This window comes from Podarcis vaucheri (genome assembly GCF_965113315.1).
Source record: "Podarcis vaucheri genome assembly, chromosome: 9".
In the NCBI taxonomy this organism is placed as follows: domain Eukaryota; kingdom Metazoa; phylum Chordata; class Lepidosauria; order Squamata; family Lacertidae; genus Podarcis; species Podarcis vaucheri.
Window position 1 is genome coordinate 22,906,501 of NC_138767.1, and position 22,896 is coordinate 22,929,396.

At 44.4% G+C, this 22,896-nt stretch overlaps 2 protein-coding genes across 6 annotated transcripts in view; one reads left to right on the plus strand and one right to left on the minus strand.

The window, feature by feature from the left end:
• CISD2 (CDGSH iron sulfur domain 2) overlaps positions 1-13,549 on the plus strand; it is a 20,849-nt gene extending 7,300 nt beyond the window's left edge. Inside the window, exons 2-3 of the mRNA XM_082237121.1 lie at positions 8,753-8,967; positions 9,974-13,549. Coding sequence (XP_082093247.1) covers positions 8,753-8,967; positions 9,974-10,063 — 305 coding nt within the window. The 3' untranslated portion in view covers positions 10,064-13,549. The remainder of the gene's footprint in view (positions 1-8,752; positions 8,968-9,973) is intronic.
• A 2,190-nt stretch (positions 13,550-15,739) lies between these two features.
• LOC309540270 (sodium/hydrogen exchanger 9B2-like) overlaps positions 15,740-22,896 on the minus strand; it is a 29,196-nt gene continuing 22,039 nt past the window's right edge. For all 5 annotated transcript variants that reach the window (XM_082237001.1, XM_082237002.1, XM_082237000.1 and 2 more), the window contains exons 9-12: positions 21,672-21,821; positions 20,628-20,736; positions 19,015-19,151; positions 15,740-18,218 (exon numbers count right to left, since the gene is read on the minus strand). In XM_082237001.1, coding sequence (XP_082093127.1) covers positions 18,003-18,218; positions 19,015-19,151; positions 20,628-20,736; positions 21,672-21,821 — 612 coding nt within the window. In that variant the 3' untranslated portion in view covers positions 15,740-18,002. The remainder of the gene's footprint in view (positions 18,219-19,014; positions 19,152-20,627; positions 20,737-21,671; positions 21,822-22,896) is intronic.

The following is a 22,896-nucleotide window of genomic DNA, read 5'->3' on the forward strand; positions in this document are numbered from 1 at the left end:
AGAGATTGCGATCTACTCACAGAGTTAAAAATGCAGTGATCTATCCCCTTTTGGGGGGTTCAGGTCAAAGCTGTTGAGCTTCTTTTTGGGAGGAGGAAAGCCACATTTTTGGGGTTGAGCTTTTTTAGGGGAGCCAAAGTTGTTGAGCTTCTTCGGGGGGAGCCAGGGATCTACCACAGACAGCCAGTGATCTACCGGTAGATCACAATCTACCTGTTCAATATGCCTGCTTTAAGGGATTTAAAGGTCAAGATGACCACTTTAAATTGGGCCCACATGCAGACTGGCAGCCATTGCAGCTAATGGCGTAATACGATCAAAATGCCTAGTCTCAGTTAACCATATTGAGGTACCTCTAATCACACTTCTCAGAACTCATTATTGCCAGTGCCCCTGTGGTCAGCGTAACTATGTGCTTTGGCTCCAAATTATTCCAGTTTCACTCTCTTTTCCAAGAGCAATAGCTCGATAGCTGTCCCTCAATCCTCATCTCAGTAGAGCAAGACAGTGAATAGTAACTCCATGCTTTGTCCAGAGATGTCCCTGCCTTAAGCATAACATGGTGATGTGGAGATTGACTGGAGCAGAAGTACAGTAGTTTGAAAATACAAGACTGCCCTACCATGACCATAGCTTGATTTAAAGATGATGTGAGCTGCAGGAAAAGCAATTTCCAAGGCGGTACCCACATGAGTCCCTTGCAGCAGAATCCATCAAAGAATCTTGTGGCACCTTTAAAGAACAACACGTTTATCATGGCATAAGCTTTTGTGGCCAGCGATCCAACTGGATGCACTTGCAGGTAAATGTAAGAGTTCTGTGTGGCTTACATCTCCTTTTAAATATGCCTATTATGTGTGCTGGTCATATTCAAGCGGCATTTCGTTTCTGCATTTCATTAGATACGCCATTGGCATACTAACGTTGCACGAGTGTAGCCCTGCTTATAGGAAAAGCATGTTTAAACAGCACAGCAGGCACACGGAGCCCTTTCACAGGTGAGTGCTTTCCCCATGGCTCGCATCATGTCTCTTGAGGCTTACACAGCAACGTATCAGAGAAATTATGCGGCACAAACTTGGGTTCTCTTTGCATGAGAAACTCAGTTTTAATCATGATCTGGTTCCATAGTACATTTTCCCCCCTCTTAACCCTTGGAAATTGGTGCTCGGTTTCAACAGAAGGAACTTTTGGACATCCCCAAGAGAAAATAATTTCCCCTAAATACTTCACAAAAATGGTGAAGCAGCACTAAGTGAAGAATTTGCCAGTAATTCAGCATTGCATTCCAGTTGAGATGTCTTCCTTCTTTCAGTTCCTGTTGTTATCCCCAGTAATTCTGCTGTAACATACACTTCAGCCTCATGATGACTGTGCTTTTTAAGGCCGGTATAATTGATTAAACTGGTGGCATTACAGCTAGAGAGTTTATCTGTTCTCTGCAGTGTGTCTGCGACTGGAGTCAGGAAAACTTAGATCTGACTCCCTGTGAAGATGATGTGCAAAGTTCTGACACTTTGCAGACAAAGCATTAAAACCACAGTCCTTCCACTTGTCTGTATTTGCCTTAAGGTGCTAATTGACTTGCTAGGCCAGGCATAAGGTTCATGGTCCAACTTTTCATACCAAGTGGGCTGCAAGAGTACTTTGACGTGGAACCTGTGGGCTGCACACTGCCTTGTCTTGGGGGAGAGAGCCAGGCCAGAGCCAGATAAGCAAGTTGCTGGGGTTTGGGAAGGAGGTGGGAGGCTCTGGTCAGGGTCCTAGAGACCTACTTTCTTCCCATAGCTGGAAAAGCGCTAACTAGGCTTTGGGAAAGAGGATAGAGGACTCTAAGGCCCTGTCAGAGCTGTGAAGACAGGGTAAGGGCTGAAGGGGCCAGAGTGTCAAATGTTGCCAAGGGTCACCAAAAAAGGCCTTGAGGGCCACATGCGGCCCTCAGGATGGATGTTGAACCACCCTGGCTGAGGCTATAATCCTATATTGCACTTACTATAGCCTATATGGGACTTATTTTTGACCAAATAGAGAGATGTAGGATTGCACTGCTAATTCAATATTCCGTCTCTGATTACAATGCTAGCCAGCTAAGCAAAACTTGGTAACGAAATTATGTAACGGGGGTCCACTGGTGATCCCCAAAAACATAGTCAGGTAACTTGGTAGGGTACCATCATTGCAATAGTTTCCATAGGCCTATTAAAAGCGTGTGGTATATATATGTAAGATCCTCTTAATTTTTTTCTTGGCATGCACACGAAAGCTCATACTAATAACTAACTTAGTTGGTCTCTAAGGTACTACTGGAAGGAATTTTTATTTTATTTTATTTTATTCGACTATGGCAGATCAACACGGCTACCTACCTGTAGCTGAAAGATAATGTTTCATCATTCCCTGCCATCCTATTTTGGGAGGTTGCAAAGTGCACATCACTTCGTAGCAACGTCACCAGGTCCATCGGACTGTTGCAATGAAGTGCTTTGTAGGACAGTACAGTCATACCTCAGGATGAATACGCTTCGGGTTAGGCAAATTCGGGTTGCGCTCTGCGGTGACCCAGAAGTAACAGAGTGTGTTACTTCTGGGTTTCGCCCTGCGTGCATGCGCAGACCGTCAAAATGACGTCACGTGCGTGTGCAGAAGCGCCAAAACGCGACACGCGCAGACGCACCGTCGCATCTTGCGTTCTATTCAGGATGCGAACAGGGCCCTGGAACAGATGTTGTTTGCATCCCAAGGTGCCACTGTACTCTGCACCAGCCTCAGAGTTCAGGCAGTAGCTTTTGAATCTGCATAAAACCTGGACGTGCATATTGGATTGCTTTCTAAGCCTGTCATAGGCACATAATGCTCATTTGCTTCTGTGAACCTAGCCATAAAGTACTAGTCTGCAACTATACAGTTGCTAGATACTGGTGCCCTTTGTTTGCTGTATTCTCTCCATTTTATTAATGTGCTCTTAACTTGGAAGTTTCCACGTTAACCATTGTTCGACAGTCTTCCCGCTTAAATGCCTTGTGGCTCAGTTCTGATCTTTCCTTGGAGTCCGTCTTTGTCTGATTGCCTCCGTTATCATGCTGTGCAGGTGTTGTCGACATGAAATTCTGATCACTTAACTAGTTTCCAATTGTCCTGTTTTGTTTTTTGGGGGGCGGGGGGGGGGGTTATATGATGCTGTGCAAGGATGGGAATGGAATGCTCTCATCTGCCCAGTTAATAGCTGTGCTCTAGATGCCAATTTTTTATTTCACTTTTTTCTTCAAAAAAGCAGTTTTCAGAGATACCTATTTCTTTACCTTTTTTCGCTCAGATTTGTTCATGTTCCAAGAGCCTGCTTATTACCACAAAGCAATCAGGGTGGTTAATGTTTGCAGTGGCCCAAGGTAAAAATCTGAATCCCTTGTTAACCCAGAGCCTGAGCTAACAATGCAACCTAGCTAGGATCAAAGGGGGGCTCCCTAGTCCAGCTGCCTGCTTTATCTAGCCTCTCTTAGGCTATTTAACCAAGGAGGAGAAAATTACATAGGACATGATATGTTCAGGGCAACTAATTTATTCCCTGTTCTGCAGTTTTTAGGGTCGAACAGGGCATGTGATTTGATGCAGGTATTGCCCTGCTCAGTGCCTGGCTGGGAGATGCCATAGGAACTCCCCAAGCTAGCAGGCCCAGTGGTCAGGAATGATGGAAACTGTAGTCCAAAAACAGCTAGAGACTGTTTAGAAACCCTGGTCTAGGGACTCCAGTGACAGGTTTGAATCCAGAACATCCCAAGACTACAAACCTGTTCCAGGAAGTGCAGCTCGGCCCAGAACACAGCACTCATCTCATTCTTAGAAGGTACAGGTGTATCTTGGATCCCGAACGCCTTGGAACTTTGACATTTTGGCTCCCGAATGCTGCAAACCCAGAAGTGAGTGTTCCAGTTTGTGGACGTTCTTTTGGAACCCAAATGTCTGATGGGGTTCTACGGCTTCGGATTGGCTGTAGGAGCTTCCTGCAGCCAATCAGAAGCTGCAATTTGGTTTTTGAACGTTTTGGAATGTTTCGGATTCTGTTTGACTTCCAAGGTACGGATGTATTACAAGTGGGGTCCACAATGGACTCCCAAAATGTCTGCCATAGTGTTGCTGACCATAAACTGCTACATCTTCCTGTGAGGAAACTCAGGATTTTTGTTTTCTCCTTGATACAGGAATATTGGAAGGGAAACATTTAAGGCAGAGAAGAGAAAGCTGTGTATCCTCCCCATCTACCCTCATGTTGCTGGAGTAGAATTGCAATCTTCTTTGGCCCTTGGAAATACTGGCTGGATCTCCATGACATCTGGAGGCCATCAGATTCCCACACACTCATCATTTTATTTGGGGAGGGGGACTTAGCTGGACTTGCCGTAGTATTCTTTTAAAATTTATTTTTGTTATATTACAAGGCAGAATGCATTGAGGCAAGTCTTTCAATACAGAGGCCAATAAAAGAGTAGCAAGCAAATAAATCTGTCATTAGGCAAAACTTTCGTGATGATTTATGCTCTCGCGCCGCATTTCAAGAGCAAGTTGTATGTTATAAAGTGAAGTTGGAAAAAGTTTGTCTCCATGTGTGACTCTGCTGTTCAGCTATCCAGGATTTTTATTTTTATTTTTTTAAATACAACACCAAACCCTACCATTTCCTTTCTGCTATATCACATTACCCTTTCTGTTTTTGTCTTTCACTATAAAACAAAGCAAGATCCTTTTATTTTTTCCTCCCCCATTTTGGCAGTTTAAAGGGGGATTTTGTTGAAAGGCAAAGTAAGATGAAATGGGTCAATATGTATCTTTGTACCAGGCAAATACATACTAAGTTTGAGCTTTGTAGTCATCTTATGCACCCTACAGTGCAGTCGTATGCATGCTTACTCTGAAGTAAGCCTCATTTAGTTCAATTGCACCTTTTCAGGTATGTGTGTCCAGGATTGCTGCCTGAGCGAATTTGCTCATGTAAAAATTGTCACCTGTGTTTTCTTTTATATGGGTATATCGGTGCAAATGCTATCTTTCAAAAAAGGTGTATAAACAGGAAACATGGGTGTGAAAGATAAAGTTTCATAGTATAAATAGCCATGCAGAATTAACTTTAGCTGCTTAATATTCTGCATTCTCAACGCTCAATACATCAGAGGTGCTTCTAATTTCTGTGCACATATGAGATGCTGTGGGTCAGCAAATGTGTGTGCTTTTGCAAGTCCTTCCCATAGCTGAAATAAAAATTAGGAAAGCATGGAGCAGGGCTAGCCCAAGACATTTTGCTGCCTGGAGCAAATGACAAATCTCTCTCGCCGTCTACAAATTTCCAGTTACCATTTTACAGTCATACCTCAGGTTGAAGTTGCTTCAGGTTGAGCGCTTTTGGGTTGTGCTCCGCGGTGACCCAGAAGTAATGGAATGCGTTATTTTCGGGTTTCGCCGCTCATGCATGCGACCCGTGCACATGCAGACGCAGGTTGCGTTTGCTTCAGGATGCGAACGGGGCTCCAGAATGGATCCCGTTCGCATCCAGAGGTACCACTGTACTTCACCACTGATGACAGGACAACGTTCTCCACCTTACTAGAGTTGCTCAGGGACTGCAGGGCAAGCTGTGTAGCACACACTACTCTGTTTTCTTGCACTTCACCCCTGCTGGCCTCCTTCTGTAATCTGCCACCTGAGGCAAATGCTAGGGCCGGCTGCCGCGTGCAAAGTTCAGTATGAAAAGCCTGGTGGTTTTCTGGTCTGTGTAGCATCTTCATAAGCTCTTGGGAAGCATGCTTGGTGCAGGTAGCCTGTTCAAAGAACATAACATTCAGAGGCCCTGGTGCACTTGGCAGTTGTTTTCTATGGCTTCTCTCCAGTTTGTCAGAAGCATTGCTTAGTCAGGAAAGCAGCTGTTTGGAACCCCTTGAGCTGGCAGGGGGTCTTCCTTTCTCTCCTAGGCGTGTGAACAATCAGATCAACGTAGGGTTTGCAAATTGGGCTGTTCTGCTCCCTGGGAGCAGCTGGATAATCTCTCTCTCTCTCTGTCTGTGTGTGTTAAAAAGGCAAGGGGCCAGATCCAGTTCACCAGTTTGGTTGAATTAATTGAACTAAATCGTTTTGATTGGGTTTTGCCATTAATTATTAGCGTTCTGACATTTTTATATTCCATGGTGGGCCATGCAATCCGCTATTCTGAACAATGCTTTTTATCGGGGAGGGGGAAGCGGGGATGGGTTTACGGAACCGGGGGTGGGGTGGGGGCTGTGGCCTTAAAAAGCTTGGGATCTACCGACATAGGGACAACTGAGATTAAATGCTGTATAAATGGCCTAAAGAAATTGGGTAGGCGGAGGCCTACCTGGGTCAAAGCGGGCTTGCCCCTACTCATAGGCAGTGCTTCGTGGCTCAGTGTAACTCTCATTTGCCTGTATTTGAATACACTTCTATGGGAACCGCAGGTTGTCTCTGTCCTTGTTCAGGTCAGCTTGACTTGCCATTTGGACTGCCTGTTGTTACCCTGCGTAGTGCTAAGAGCTTTGCATTTGTGTCTTGCCTTTCTTATTAAAGATTTAGTTAGGTAAGGAATCCCGTTCCACCCACCCAGGAAGTGAATATTTCATACCCTCAAGTAGGCTCCCATCTGCACTATGTATTTAAAGCAGCACAGAGTGCCCTGTGAAAATGGATTTATTGTTAAACCGCTCTGGAAAATTGTGGCACTGGCAGGGGACTGGCGTCTCCTATGAGCTCCCAGCATCCTTAGCAAACTGCATTTCCCACAATTCTTCTGGGGGAAGCCATGACTATAATAGTTTATTATTTATACCCCGCCCATCTGGCTGAGTTTCCCCAGCCACTCTGGGCGGCTCCCAATCGAGTGTTAAAAACAATACAGCATTAAATATTAAAAACTTCCCTAAACAGGACTGCCTTCAGATGTCTTTTAAAGATAAGATAGCTGCTTATTTCTTACACATCTGAAGGGAGGGCGTTCCACAGGGCGGGCGCCACTACCGAGAAGGCCCTCTGTCTGGTTTAAAGGAGCATGATAGCGCTTTAAATGTATAACGCAAGAAAATTTGCATAGCTGAAAATCCTTGGGGAGCTCGATTCGGCAGGATTACACAACCTTTTGCAAATATATCCACCCTAAGGGACATAATTCGGTGGGCCATAGCTGAGTGACGGAGCACGTGTTTGGATTGGAGAATGCCCCAGGTTAAATTCCCAGCACCTCCAGGTATGCCTGGGATAATTTCCTGTCTTGAAACACTGGAGAATTTGGAGTCAGTGTCAACAGTACTGAGTTCGGTTGACCAAAGGTCTGACTTTGTGTAAGGCAGCTTCTTATAAAGAAGTACAATAGTAATATTGCTGTCTACGTAAAAATATGCATAAGCCCCAATACTTTATCAGCATCTTTTGCCTAAATCCTGCTGAGCCTCTTCCATTTATTTCAGTGAAGCTGGGGAATTGTGTCCTATGTTTTTAATTGTACACTGACTCATTTATATCTGCCTTGATTTAATCCCCTTTTTTGTGCATGGGGACAAGAGTGTGCTCCTGTGAGCTTAATTTTTTTTAAGTGCCTTTGAATTATTTCACTAATTCTGCTGTATAGTAGTCAGAAGTCAATGGGCAAGGAAAGATGGCCATGAGATGGATAATTAATCCAAAGCAAACTTTAACTACCTCATAATTTCATCTGCTCTTCCCTGTGTTGATGCTATGGATATTCCTCATTGTGAGGACAGGCAATACTGTCTAATATGATTTGGTGGGATTGCAGTTATTATTATTATTATTACCCTGCCCATCTGGCTGGATTTCCCCAGCCACTCTGGGTGGCTCCCAATAGAATATTAAAAACACGATCAAACATTAAAAACTTCCCTAAACAGGGCTGCTTTCAGATGTTTTCTAAAAGTCATGTAGTTGTTTATTTCCTTGACATCTGATGGGAGGGCGTTCCACAGGGCGGGCACCACTACCGAAAAGGCCTTCTGCCTGGTTCCCTGTAACCTCACCTCTTGCAGTGAGGGAACCGTCAGAAGGCCCTCGGCGCTGGACCTCAGTGTCCGGACTGAACGATGGAGGTGGAGACGCTCCTTCAGGTATACTGGGCTGAGGCCGTTTAGGGCTTTAGAGGTCAGCACCAACACTTTGAATTGTACTCAGAAACATAAAGACATAAAGTATAACATATAAACCATCAGTTTTGGGAAGTCAGGCAAGGACAGTCACATACTGTCACTGCTGGCGGCGTAGAATGTTGCCAGCATTGAAATGAAGGGAGTGAGAACACGTTGACTAATGCCACACAGAGGTGCCTCCAAATAATTATCTCCACTCACCATGGCCTTATGACATGCCAGTGCCCTAGCACATGGCATGGAGAGTTGCTATTATCGCTTTCCATAGGCATGTGGCTGACCACTGTGAGAACAGGATGCTAGACTAGATGGGTTATTTATCTGATGCAGCAGGATCTTCTTACATTCTTAAGAGTTTTCATGCTACTGCTGTTGCCCTTGCAACCAGAATGCAGCAATGTCTTACACTACGTGTTGTGGCTGGCATGGGGTCAAGTCAAAATGCAGAGGCCGCTTCCAGCAGTTTCTGCATGATATTTGTAAGTTTTTGAATGTAAGCACTCTATAATAAAGCAGTGCGTTGGTAGCAGTTGATGCTGGAACTTGTTCATGGTGGTGAGCAGGCTTCTATAACATTCATGTGTGTGGTATGTGCTTAGTTTCAGAATGGCTGCGGTTATTGCCTTTCCTGGGTGTCCTTGCTCTACTCGGATACCTTGCTATTCGTCCATTCCTCCCCAAGAAGAAGCAGCAGAAGGATAGCTTGATCAATCTCAAGATCCAGAAGGAGAACCCCAAAGTAGTGAACGAAATCAACATTGAGGACCTTTGTCTCACGAAGGCAGTGTATTGCAGGTGCTGGCGCTCAAAAACGGTGAGTCATTTTAATGCTTTGAGATGTGGCTTCAAGGTTACTGTGATTTCCACTATACCTGAAGGAGCTAGTAGATACTATATGAAAAGATCCTTTAAGGAAGACTGTATACTGCTGGAATCACAAAATTCAGACAACCGAATAGCAACACACTCTAGGGAGACTTGACACTGGCAGCTTTTAAGCCTCAACAAACCCACCTCAGTCTCTGTAAAGTGCCAAAGGATCCAGGAGTTCCAAGTTTGTATGAGCTTGAGCTACAAGTGGCTGGAGTAGGTCGCGTTGTGCCCTCCCATCAGCATCAGGCAATGTGGCCAGAGATGATGGAAGGTGTAGCCTGCAGCAACTGGCTGGCTATACCAATATTAGATGGTTCATAACCAGTGTCATAGGGACGCGGGTGGTGCTGTGGGTTAAACCACAGAGCCTAGGACTTGCCGATCAGAAGGCCAGCAGTTTGAATCCCTGTGGCGGGGTGAACTCCCGTTGCTCGGTCCCTGCCCCTGCCAGCCTAGCAGTTTGAAAGCATGAACTGCAAGTAGATTAATAGGTATCACTCCGGCGGGAAGGTAAACGGCGTTTCCGTGAGCTGCTCTGGTTCACCAGAAGTGGCTTAGTCATGCTGGCCACATGACCCGGAAGCTGTACGCCGGCTCCCTCGGCCAATAAAGCGAGATGAGCGCCGCAACCCCAGAGTCGGCCACGACTGGACCTAATGGTCAGGGGTCCCTTTACCTTTACCCAGTGTCATGGATGGAGCAAGTACAGAGACCATTTTAAGGCATGCATTGTTTCATTTTGGGGTATTGGGCCTAGACTACTGTCGCTCAGCCTGGATCTTTTTCTGTCCCTGTACTTAAGCTTGTGGGTTGCAATCCCATTTTATCTATGCCGAATGTACTCTGTTCTAGTTATGGGCTCCTGAGCAAAAAGCTTCTCTGAATCATAATTACCAGCCTACAATCAGTGCAGATATTCAGCTGCTTCTCTCTTGCCTTCTTTTCAGTTCCCTGTCTGTGATGGCTCCCACAAGAAGCACAATGAGTCGACAGGAGATAATGTGGGCCCATTAATACTCAAGAAGAAAGAAGTCTAGCAAGCCTCCCCAGCTAAGCCACGACTGACGGGAAGTCCACTTGATACCCACGTGGTAGTGCTTTCAGTCTAATAGTTACTGTAGACTTGAGCTTTGATATCTCTTTAGGTTACCTTAGTTTTATAGACTGTGATAGACATGTGATGATATTTTTGTATGGTCTCAAAAGCCATGTCCAACTTAACAAAGAATGGTCCCTTTGTACATGCGTTTTTTGCTCCCATAACAAAATTGTCGCTCCCAGAGTTTCAATTTAACCAGTAATAAAATGTTAAGGTGATTCGTAAAGAGCCATATACGTACCCTTTCTCTGCTTAAAATAAGCACATCTACACTACAGATTTAAATGTGTCTGAAACTAGCTTAACTGTTGTGACTTCCACAATAGAATTCTGGGAACGGAAGTTTTATCTTGATCCTGTTGGCATTTCGTATTTGTTTCAGCGTCGGTTTTTTTACCACTGTGGCCCTCCGCAAGTGAAGACAGCTTTGCCTATGCATACCTGGTTTGAGGAGTATGGCAATGGTTAATAAGCCCAGTTGAAAATAATTAAATCTAAGAACAATGTAATTGCTGTCACAGTCCATTTTACGGCTGATATTGGATGAAAGGTGGCATTTTTTCCTATATAAGCAACGACGACTAAGGCTTCTGCTCACAACAAACAAAAAAACCCAATTTGTCTGAAACAAGAGGAGTGCCTTATACTCTTATTTAAGTCTGAATAGTCCCATCTATGCCACACTCAAGAATCATTTTCCCAAAGAGACTCGTTGTTCTGATCTCCCTGTACATCTCAACACACACTTAATTCCTAATTCCATGCACAACCATATAATATAGACAGTCATGATATGAATTCCAAACAATATTAGGTTTTATGCTCTGTTTATGCTGTGGAAAACATCTACTGCTCCAGTGCCAAAGCAGTATTAGTGGCTTTCTGGACCTAGTTAGATACATAAACTATTTATGACAATAAGGCTGTGATAGAAGCATCCTTGGCTAACATATGAGAAAATAAATGGCAAAGTAAATTCACCTCTGCCACCAACTTGCTGCCAGATATTCCCACTGTGGACAGAAAGTAGATTTCTATTGAACCCCTCTGTTCTGCTTGCTACTTACCTAGTACATAGGTTAGTTTGTGAAACTGACTGTGCCTTTTATATCTGGTGCCCTAGTTCTCCCATTAGTGCCAAAAGCCCTCCCATATTTTCTTCTGCATTACTCTGAATTATTCCAAGACAACCGCTCTTGTATCATGGTTTGTCGGCTTCCTTTCGGAAGAAAACAAACAAATTGCTAGTTGTTGTTTTTAAAACAACAACAACACAATGGTATATTCTTCATTGTGACCAACCTGGTTTTAGGTAAGTAATTTATGGATTTTTCCATATTACTTTCAGTCATGGAGGCCAGAGTTCTTTCTAGTGATGTACATGCATGCATACATGAAGAAGGTGCGCAGACAGACCCACACTTTCTCCACGGCGGGAGAAACTTTGGCCAGATGATTATGCAAATGAGCCTTTAATTACAGCTAATGTTTGCTGGATTGGGGGAAAGGGGGGAGTCCCTGCCTACCACACTTCCCACTACAGATAACACAGGTCAGGCTCACATTATGCAGACGAGGAAAAAGCTATTGCATTTCTCAACTTCTGGTTTCAGTTTTTTTTTCTTCCTTTTTCAGCAGAAAACAACTCTGCCAGAGCTGGGCAACGCATGGGTGTGGGGAGAGGCTCAGGGACCAGGTTGCAGCACCTTCAGATCTAGCACTAGGGGATTACTTTTCCTCTTATGCTTGGACTGGACCCCTGTGCCTGATCTGGAAGTAGGATGCCAATTCGTGCCTGCATCCCAATATACATATCTGACTGGTGGAGCTCCATAGAACTACATTTGCTACGGAGCAGTCTTCTTCCTAAGATTGAACTCAGGTTGGGGCGCAGCCTCTGAATGTCTGGGGAGAGAAGCTAGCTGTGCCCTGTGCCAGTTTGCTGGGTTTCTATTATTTTATTATTACATGTGGAGTCCCCATTTTCTCTTAAGGAATTCAAGGTGGCATACATGAATTCCTCATTTTACCCTCACAGCAACACTGTGAAGTAGTTTAGACTGAGAGACAATAACCGGCCCAATGAGCTTCCTGGCTCAGTGGGGATTTGAACCCCTATCTCCCAGGTCTTAATCCCAACACATTAACCACTATGCCACCCTAGCTCTTAACAAGATGCAACAAACTCATTTCTCTCAGAGCAGTTCTACTGTGCGCTAAAACTGAGTGTCTTCCATGAAAAACAGAAAAGTGAGCAAAAAAATAAGGTGTCAAGTAGATTGAATGGGGTAAATGTGTAAGCAACACTGCCACTCCCCTCCCCACCCCCAAAAAGGTGTTTGGGTGGTGGGGAGGAGCGAGACAGACAATAAGCAATTTTCTTTTAAATACAGTGGTACCTCTGGTTATGAACTTAATAGGTTCCGGAGGTCCGTTCTAAACCCGAAACCTTTCTTAACCTGAGGTGCGCTTTTGCTAATGGGGCCTCCCGCTGCCGCCGTACGATTTCCATTTGCATCCTGGGGCAAAGTTCTCAACCCGAGGTACTACTTGTGGGTTAGTGGAGTTTGTAACCTGAGGTACCACTGTATATCTGCCAAGAGAATTACAAAAACAAGGAAAGCCAGACTCCCTACATAGGAACAAAAAGCACCGTGACCCCCCCCCCTTTTAAGCATATCTCTGCATGCATCCTCCTAAGATGGGGCTCTGGATTCACTTTCATCTGCTGTTATTTATTGTTTGATGTGATAAATCATGGGATTTGAACCATGATGTAGTTGAGAAAGCTCAGTTAGTAGAGCACCGGACTCCCGACCTGGGGGTCATGGGTTTGAGCCTCATGTTGGGCAGAAGATTCATGCATTACATTGAGTTGGACTAGATGACCCTCAGGATCCAATTCTACAATTCTGTGATTCTCTGAACCTTCCGTAAGCAAGCAAGGAGATAAAACAGATGCCCACCACACTTGGAGCATGAAGATAATTTTCCTCACTACCACCAGAATGAAGCAGCTCAGTGCTAACTTGTGTTGTTTTTGAAATCTGAACTGGAGAAAACTAGAACAGGCCTCTCCTTTCCTGTGGATAAAACGCTGCTAGCCTGAGGTGCAGGCTCCGATTTCAGTTTAAGATTTCTTGTGAAGTGCCTAGCATCTCACCTACATACCTTGCCTGATCCTTTTGATATATATTTCAGGCAGCTTGCCGATTTGGAATTGTGTCTAAACTTTTGTTGGGTTGGGTTTTAATTTCACGGTAATTGCTACAGACAATTCAAAGGATGTTATGGTGCACAAGCAACATTGTGTGTGTGTGTGTGTGTGTGTGCGCGCGCGCAAGAGACAGACCTGGAAAGTTACACCATGGAGGAAGTTACATATGTAATTCTGTTACTACCAATAAAATATTCATTCTACATCGCACCTTTGTGAATTTTGCATGTCTTCAGCTTGATACACCATGGCTCACAATTAGGACATAGCCTGAAGGAAGGAAGTCATAGCAATAACGTTTTGTTACATGTTTAAAGAGAAAGGGGGAGAATGGGGGGGAATGTTCCTAGGTGCTAGTGGATCCCATTGTGGATGCTAGGCTAAAAGGCAACAAAGATCAGGTTAGACAATTCCATCTTGATCATTTCAAAATATCCTGATTCATTATTGTAGACATCTGCCTATAATAGACAGTTCACTTTTAAAACTGCACTTCTGTTATAGGGTTGCACCATTACGCCTACAAGAATATCCTATGCTAAGGGGAAGGATTATTTCTGTGAATTCTCCCACCCCAGCCCCCTGGCCATGCTATATCTTGCACCACGCCATGGACATATATTCTGTTTCACTCACACAATAAGTTAGGATCCAAGCCAATGGTTCTGAAGCCTCTGGGCAGAAAGCTTGAAAGAGCAAGAAAAAACCCAAGTCTTTTCACCCCGTGCCTTACATTGCTCTTCCCTGAACCATGCACTGCTCAACTTCAAGGTCTGGAAAATGGTTCCTTGCAAATGCTTAGGATATTAATTACAGCTTTTGTTTCTGGGCCTTTGGATCTACTTAAATCTTTTGTTTTAGGATCATGTGCAGTAGCTGACAGCAGGGAGCCTTTGCAAAACAAACATGGCCCACTGTATCTTCCCTCTCCTCAAACATCCTCTTGTGAAAGTTTGCATGTAACATTGAGGACAAAAGTTAGCCTGGCTAATGGTGCTACTGCCAAATATTAGGTGTACAGTTATACAGATTCCAGGATTTATACTGATTCCAGGATTTCTGTTAAGCTGCACTATACATGAGTTGTTCCTGGTCTCACCCCAATGTGTCCCCCTCCTTTCCTTTTCTCTGCTAAGCAACAGCTGCACAGAGTATTATCTTACTACACATCTGGCTATTTGCTTTTACTTGCAGAGCAGAACCATATATCTGCACGCCACCCCAATTTCCAAGCAGTGGAAGGTTCCAGACACTTACCCAGAGCTCGTGTTTCCTTTTGGGAATGTGGCACAGCGGAAACCATGGTGTCTGTATGATATATGGCTTATTTACACATATATACATCCTGAGCCTGTGATGGAGGGGTTCACAGCACTAACACCCCAAAGGGGTCTTGTTTCTCCCATAGCCTTGCATACTAGCAGAAATCAGCCATGGCACACACTCTGTATGTGTTCCTTTCCCAGCCTGCAACCTCATCTCTCTAGGTCACATCACAGCCCCAAAACTCTACTTCAAACTTTGTCTTCTCTGGCACAGAACCCCCTCTCCTTGCATTCTTAATGGCTCATCACCCCAAGCAATTACCCCATCAGGACCTTAGCCTGGATTCTATTTTAACACTTACTGAATCCAGGGATTCAGTGTCTGGCACCCAGTTTAACACTCCAAGCCTTGATTAAATTCTAACACACACTGGCACCCTCAAACTCAAAATATACCGTATTTTTTGCTCTATAAGACTCAATTTCCCCCCTCCTAAAAAGTAAGGGGGAATGTGTGTGTGTCTTACGGAGTGAATGCAGGCTGCGCAGCTATCCCAGAAGCCAGAACAGCAAGAGGGATTGCTGCTTTCACTGCGCAGCAATCCCTCTTGCTGTTCTGGCTTCTGAGATTCAGAATATTTTTTCCCTTGTTTCCCTCCTCCAAAAACTAGGTGCGTCTTGTGGTCTGGTGCATCTTATAGAGCGAAAAATACGGTAGATCTACATGTGCACATACACAGGCCTCTTCCGGAATATTTTGTGTTGGGTGGGGGATTTCAATTGCATACTGGCAAACTCAAGTTCTGCAATTAAAGTGGATTTTGCATTCTTGCACATATATATCCCTCCTTGAGACTTTTTTTTAGTAGAGAAGGTGATGGGGAAATGTCCTGGAAAGTGCAATTGTTTGATGCAACGCCATATTGCCTCCCCACAAACAAATCAAAATGAATGCTCTATAAACAGCACACCTTCCCATAAACTTTCTGCAAGCAACGAAGAGTGAATGCTCTATAAAGAGATCTGGAAGTGATCACGCATGATGCAAGCATATATGTAATTAGTAAAAAGGGTTACCTAAGCAGTAGACCCTTTGACCCTTGACTTTAAAAGAAACAAGAACACTACTCTATAAAGTCATTGACATTTATTTCTTTTTTTTATGTTTCCCAGTATCAAAGTGGTCATGCACTAGAAAGAAAGCAAATCCAGTTGTAACTGCTGTTGTTGTTGAGCAAAGGGTGCAAATTTGCCATTTCAGGAAGTCGCACCTGGAAGGCACTTCAAGCAAGGGACTTGAGTTCAGCTTGCTGTAGAGACATGGTGCCTTCTGTACGACTGACAGCAGAACCTCAGCCAGATGCAGCAATCTTTTCTTTTCACACAGTACTTTTCACACCTTGCCAGAGTTAAAAGGTTGCAAGAAGGTGGCTTTCGGCTCTGGTTTTAGAAAATGACTACTGGACATTTGTCGTCGTTGTTGTAAAAAATAACTCTTATGTCTACCCAAGGAACATTAAAAGACTTATTGTAGAAATCAGATCTGAGCGTGCAGGAAAGAATCAGACTCTTATCTTCCAAGACCAAAATGGAGGAAAACAACGCATGTCTGATCCTTTTGCTCCCTCTGGTGAAACATCGCAGTAAAGCCATAAAGTGCATATTTTTTAGCGTTCTGTTTCTCTTTCCCAACAGATGGCAGCTCTAACTATACTATGCCAATGTTATCACCCTTGAGTATTTGTAGTGGAAATCAAAGCTAGGGGTAAGGGAAAGTTCCATTTTAAAACTTTCCCCTTAAAATCATATGATTAGCAATGCGATGCAGGGGGCTCTCTTACGCTATTTGACACTCCTGCACTCCTCCATACAACAGTTTTAAAAGCACTGCTTTTGCCACAAGCGATAAAAATGCAGGTAATACAGCTTTTTCCACACTCACCTGATCTGCATTAAAGATCCTCTGGTGTTTTGTTTTTAAAAAGCAGTCAGCAAAAAAACTGACTGCTTTACCGAGCATTACAAACCAGCACCCATTTTTTTTAAAAAAAACACACCAAACAAACTGGGTGTACTGGAGGATTTGTGAGCAGTTTTGTTTAGGTAGTACAATGCCCTCAATAGTTTTCAAAGGAACTGCAGCATCTTATGAAGCAATGACTTCATCACCACTGAGTTTCAAGGGTTGGGGGGAAACCACAATTTCTTTCTAACCCATGCCCAACATTGCTCTTTAAAAAAACAATATTCATGGGTATGGAGAAACAAAGTATGGAAAAAAAGGTTTTCCTAAATGACGTATGTATGGATCTGCAAAATCTTTAAAGTAATATACTCCCCACACTTGTGAAATTGGAGGCAGTATTCTAAGGTTCACGTGTAGCTCTTGACTCAAGTTTTGCTAGTATCTAGTTTTTTGAGTCCTAAAACCCATGTATCCTCTGGAACTTCAGCAACCCTTTCGTTTTACAGAACACACATATATGCGTGATTGCCAGCAACTGTAAAAGCTTTAAAAAAATACTCCGTATTCATCCCAGCAGGATCACACATCCTTCATCCAATAGCAGTCATTTCCTGCTGCCCTCCTCATTCTCCTCTCCTCTGCCAGTATATTCATAAGAAGCCAAAAAGACTCCAATAGTTCTTCCTGGATCCAGTTCAACCCATTAGGTCAAAGAGGCCGATGTATTGCTGCAGGCTGCTCTGAAGCTACTACTTTCGCTGGGTTGTTGTTGCTGTTTTAACGTTATAACGTGTAGATGGGGAAACAATGGCGGACAATATGAATCTTTGCAATGCCAGACCAGCCAGATTAGTATCTAATACATGGACAAACTTTGATGAACTTTCCTTGTTCCATGTGCAAAATCCACAACTGTCCACTGCACCGTTACAATATTTGTAACATCACTCTCCCTGGATGGTCCCAAAGACTGCATATCTATTGCCAGAACATAACTGCCTTTGGCTACTGGAAAAGCCATTGGGAGCTTTGACCATCGGTTGTAAAGTCTATGAACTTTCTTTTGATTATTTACTGATGGGATTGGTGCTTCTGGCATGTCTTTCTGCTGAGACCACTGAATAAACTTCCAGTGACACTTCATGGAGCCACCCTAAATGCTTTCTCACGCCCTGCTGGCATTTGTCTCTTTGAACCAGGCCACTGATCTACTCCACTTGTGGCTGCGGTCATCCAAAATTCCTGTGTGAAGGACGAAGGACACCTGGATGCTGATTTAATGTAACTATATTCTCCTCTACTTGAGTTGCTGTTTTAGCAGGACCTACAATGCATTCCACATGGGATTTCAGACAACTGTATGCCACTATAGGGCACTGTGATTTCTTGGAAGCCTGGAGTTCCAATTTAGGTATTCCCTGACACTTCCCTATATTGGCGAAGATGCTTTCCCCCCATCTTCTTCATCGCCCATGTCAGTCTTGTGAAGGAGTTTGGGTCCTGCCAGGCCAATGATCAGAGCCCCAGTTGGAGCTGTGAACAAGATTGCCAGGAAAGCTATTGTCAAGATGGTCAGGCCATAATGTTCTAGGACTGGGTCCTTCAGCTCTCGGGCTGTATCTAAACCAACAGAACCAATTGCAGCCTGCAGGGAAGGAAGGGTGGAAAGGACATTGAATTGGATCACATGTTATATTCACAGAAGAAAAGTTTCCTGTCCGCGTGTCCCCCTCTCTGAAGCTACCTGCACCCCACAAAGAAGCCTTTCTGGAGAATTAGAGGGGGCCTTCCTGAACAGACAGTGCTGCTGCGGTTGCGAGGGAAAGGAAACCCCTTTCGCTCCATGAACTTCATCAAAGAATCCCAAGCAGGATTCTTTTATTTGGCCAGTTCAGGACTTACAGGAGCCCGATTTGAATAGCCTTACAATCGCAGTTCACTGTGGCCCTTCTTAAATTTGGAGACCCTGGGGCTCAATCCAGCTTGTGGTGAAATGATAACCAGCTTCTGACTTGCAAAATGGGAGGCCTGGGCTGTCGCTGCTGTATGGGTCAAGTTATCAACATTGTCACCATTATAATTCACTGGGTTGATGAATTTGTGTATTAGGAAGCAAAATGGCATCTCCCCAAAGTAAAAACAATGCTTTTGGGGTCCACAGAAGGGAATGCATTTTTCAGTTAAAAGGGGCTTCTTGTTAGCGAGATCAATTTTGAGGGCAAATCTGCATGCATGGGGAAAGTGATCTCCTAAGAGAGCTGTGACAGAAAACATTTCAGACAGAGAAAGAAATTAACCTATGGAGTAAGGAAGCTGATTATCAGGTTGCTTGCAAGAGTCAAAAGCAATACGTCTTTCCCACCTAGAGTAGTGTACCATGGTGGGTGATTTAGCATCTTTTCTGCAGAAGAAACAGGGTGTCCTATATAGGCGTACTCTACCTGGACAGTTGCTTTGGGGATCCATGCCAGCGCGATAAATGCTTTCTCTTTGAAGTTCAAGCCAGCGAAACTCACCAACAGGAATGTAGCAGTAACTCGTATCATGAGAGACAAACACATTGTGATCATACAAAACCCTGTAGGCAGAGGGATATATACTTCATTATTCCTCTCGGGGGGAAATCAGCCCCCATCCTCATCTTATTAGGAACAAAAGGCAAAAGCAGTCGTGATGTGTCAGCAGGACGAAGCCCTAACATTAAGTGAGAGTGAGGTGGCCAACTGAGACGATGGGGAGCTGCAAGATGTTAGGGAATAGAACTGTGTGGGGCATTTGGACTTGCACGTATCCCCTAAGCTAGCCAGGGGCTCTCACACCCTGGAGGGACACTGACCTGTCTGTCACCAGTGCTAAAAGAAGATTCAGCTGCTTGTGAGGTTCAGCTTCTGCACATCGTATTGGAGAGTGCCACTATTGTGTTGCACCAACCTGGAGCTATGTTATGGATCCCAGAACAATAGGCAAGTAGTATCCTAGAATGCAACAACCGGTTGGCTTGCAGGAAAAGACCAATCAGGCTACAGGAGGAAGTTACCATAATCAGCCTGTTAGGCTGGTAGGATCGTAGAATGCAACAACTGATTGGCCTGCAGGAAAAGACCAATCAGGCTCCAGGAGGGAAGCAGAATCAGCCAATCAGATGGGACTCATTGTATAAATAATGTATATAAAAGCTTGAGGTTTGGGAGGCAATTCAATCACTGTTTTACAAGCTGAAAGAAAGAGCATGAAACCACTACAGGACTCCGAGTGTATTTCAAGCTGCCACAGTGAAAAATGGGTAAGAAGTCTCTCCATCCTGCCACCTTCTGCTGTGATTAACACAAGCAGTAGGGACTGGGATGCAGCAGTTGACCCTCTGCTCGGTTCTCTCCGGGGCATTGCTCTGCCCATTCACTTATGGAAATGAATGCTTGTTCAGCTTTGGAGGAGATGCTCCATTAGCTGTCCTCTAAGGGACGTGGGTGGCGCTGTGGTCTAAACCACTGAGCCTCTTGGGCTTGCCGATCAGAAGGTCGGCAGTTTGAATCCCTGCGATGCTCCCGTTGCTCAGTCCCTGCTCCTGCCAACCTAGCAGTTCAAAAGCACATCAGAGTGCAAGTAGAGAAATAGGTGCTGCTCTGGCAGGAAGGTAAATGGCACTTCCGTGAGCTGCTCTGGTTTCGCCAGAAGCAGCTTAGTCATGCTGGCCACATGACCCGGAAAAACTGTCTGGGGACAAATGATGGCTCCCTTGGCTAGAAAAGCGAGATGAGCGCTGCAACCCCAGAGTCGTCTGTGACTGGACTTACGTGTCAGGGGTCCTTTACCTTTTTAAGGAAATATAGCCCCACTCATCAGTGCATAGGTGCCAACTCCTGGAGGCTGAGGCCCTAATAAAATATTTGAGGGGGCCGGGCCCCCCACAACTTGATGGGCATTGTCATTCAAATGGTGTGTGTGTGTGTGTCGCATCATGTGATTGATTATGCAGGACGGGGCTTACCTGCCCCTCCTCCCGCAATGTCTTATTCAAGTTGGCACCCCTGCCGCCACAGGTTAGCAGACTTACCAACCATTTTTGGTCCGAGAGAGACAACGGATATTTCAGCTCCGATTAAACCAAACAGAAAGGGTTGGAAAAATTGCCAGGCAATTCTAACAATCTCTTCCACTGCTTTCTGCAAAACGAAGAGTGAACACAAAGTGTTACAAGAACTAGTATTATTCTTTTTTATTAGCTTTTTAAAATATAACTATTTTTAATGTAACAAGCAATTACATAGCATAATATATTATTCTGCGGCATGTTGGTTGGTCCTGATCAATACAGATGCTGACCAGCTGTGGATTCTGGAATTCTTTCCTCCACAAACTAGCCATGTAATTGATCAAGTGCCCAACATTAATTTTGTTTAAGAGACCACTTTTCAATTTGTATCCATTTTCCCCAAACTTCTAAATTTTTTTAACTTCTATTCAGTTGAAGCTATGAATAACTAGCTTATTGTGTAGTTGTAGTTGTTGTCATTCATAGTATTACATTTCTCTCTTGCCCTTGATGCTAAAGGAGCCCAGGGTGCTACTGTAAAGCAGTCCAACTTGAGTTCTCTCCTTCACATAAATCTGTTCCCGAGTTCTTGGCTTTAAACGACCTCGGTCCAGTATACCTGAAGGAGCGTCTCCATCCCATCGTTCTGCCCGGACGCTGAGGTCCAGTGCCAAGGGCCTTTTGGCGGTTCCCTCATTGTGAGAAGCAAAGCTACAGGGAACCAGGCAGAGGGCCTTCTTGGTAGTGGTGCCTGCCCTACGGAATGTCCTCCCATCAGATGTCAAAGAGATAAACAACTACCTGACATTCAGAAGACATCTGAAGGCAGCCCTGTTCAGGGAAGCTTTTAATGTGTGATATTTTAATGTATTTTTGGTCTTTGTTGGAAGCCGCCCAGAGTGGCTGGGGAAACCCAGCCAGATGGGCGGGGTAAAAACGAAAAATTATTATTATTATCATGTTTCCGAAAACAGGAGTGCTTGGTGTGCTCTGGTCCATGGGGTCACAAAGAGTCGGGCACGACTAAACAACTAAACAACAACATTATGTTTGCAGAATGCTCACCTTCTCCACAGACCATCTCAGCCCAGCCAGAAATGACAAGACAATTGTGCAGAGGCCTCCAGATCCAGGAAAGCCAAAATGCTTGCAGCTCAAAAGAGTAAACGCAGAGAGACCCAACAGAAAGAATGCTCTCTTCCACACAACATATGCCTAAGACCAGGGAAGAAAATAGAAAGTATATTTAAAATATTACTATAGCATTACTAAGAAACTGCCCTAAATTGATGGAATCATAATGTTAACTTAAAATCTACAAATGAGTCCTCTGTTTGGGACAAGATCAGCAATGGCAGAAAGATCCTCATCCCCCTAACAGAGCCATGAAGGTCAAAACTTCTCCTGCATGTAGAGCAGGTTTAAATCTGAAGGGGAACAAATGACCCCAGTCTGGGCCCACCAAACGTTTGGAGTCATAGAATCATAGAATCATAGAATCATAGAATCATAGAGTTGGAAGAGACCACAAGGGCCATCGAGTCCAACCCCCTGCCAAGCAGGAAACACCATCAGAGCACTCCTGACATATGGTTGTCAAGCCTCTGCTTAAAGACCTCCAAAGTAGGAGACTCCACCACACTCCTTGGCAGCAAATTCCACTGTCGAACAGCTCTTACTGTCAGGAAGTTCTTCCTAATGTTTAGGTGGAATCTTCTTTCTTGTAGTTTGGATCCATTGCTCCGTGTCCGCTTCTCTGGAGCAGCAGAAAACAACTTTTCTCCCTCCTCTATGTGACATCCTTTTATATATTTGAACATGGCTATCATATCACCCCTTAACCTCCTCTTCTCCAGGCTAAACATGCCCAGCTCCCTTAGCCGTTCCTCATAAGGCATCGTTTCCAGGCCTTTGACGGTGGGCATCTCTGGGATTTTGAGAAAGTACCAGGGGCACCTGTCACAAAAGGCTCTCATGGAGGCGTGGTATAACACAAAATGGCTGCCACACTCAAAAGAACAGGAAAAGAGATAAGACCACAAAACCCCATGGGCACACTGCCCCATCATCAATGGGAAAATACACTTTCATCATTCCCTGCTGCTCTGTTTAAAACAGAAGGGAGTGAGAAAGGGTATCACATCCTGGCATCCAATAAAATGTGGTGACAGGAGTGAGGCAGCAGTAAATCACACTGAGCAAGTTGGAATTAACTCTTTATTAGCAAAAACAGGACCTTCACAATAGTGTCAGGCCTAATGAGCACAGCAACTCATCTCTGGTGGGTCTT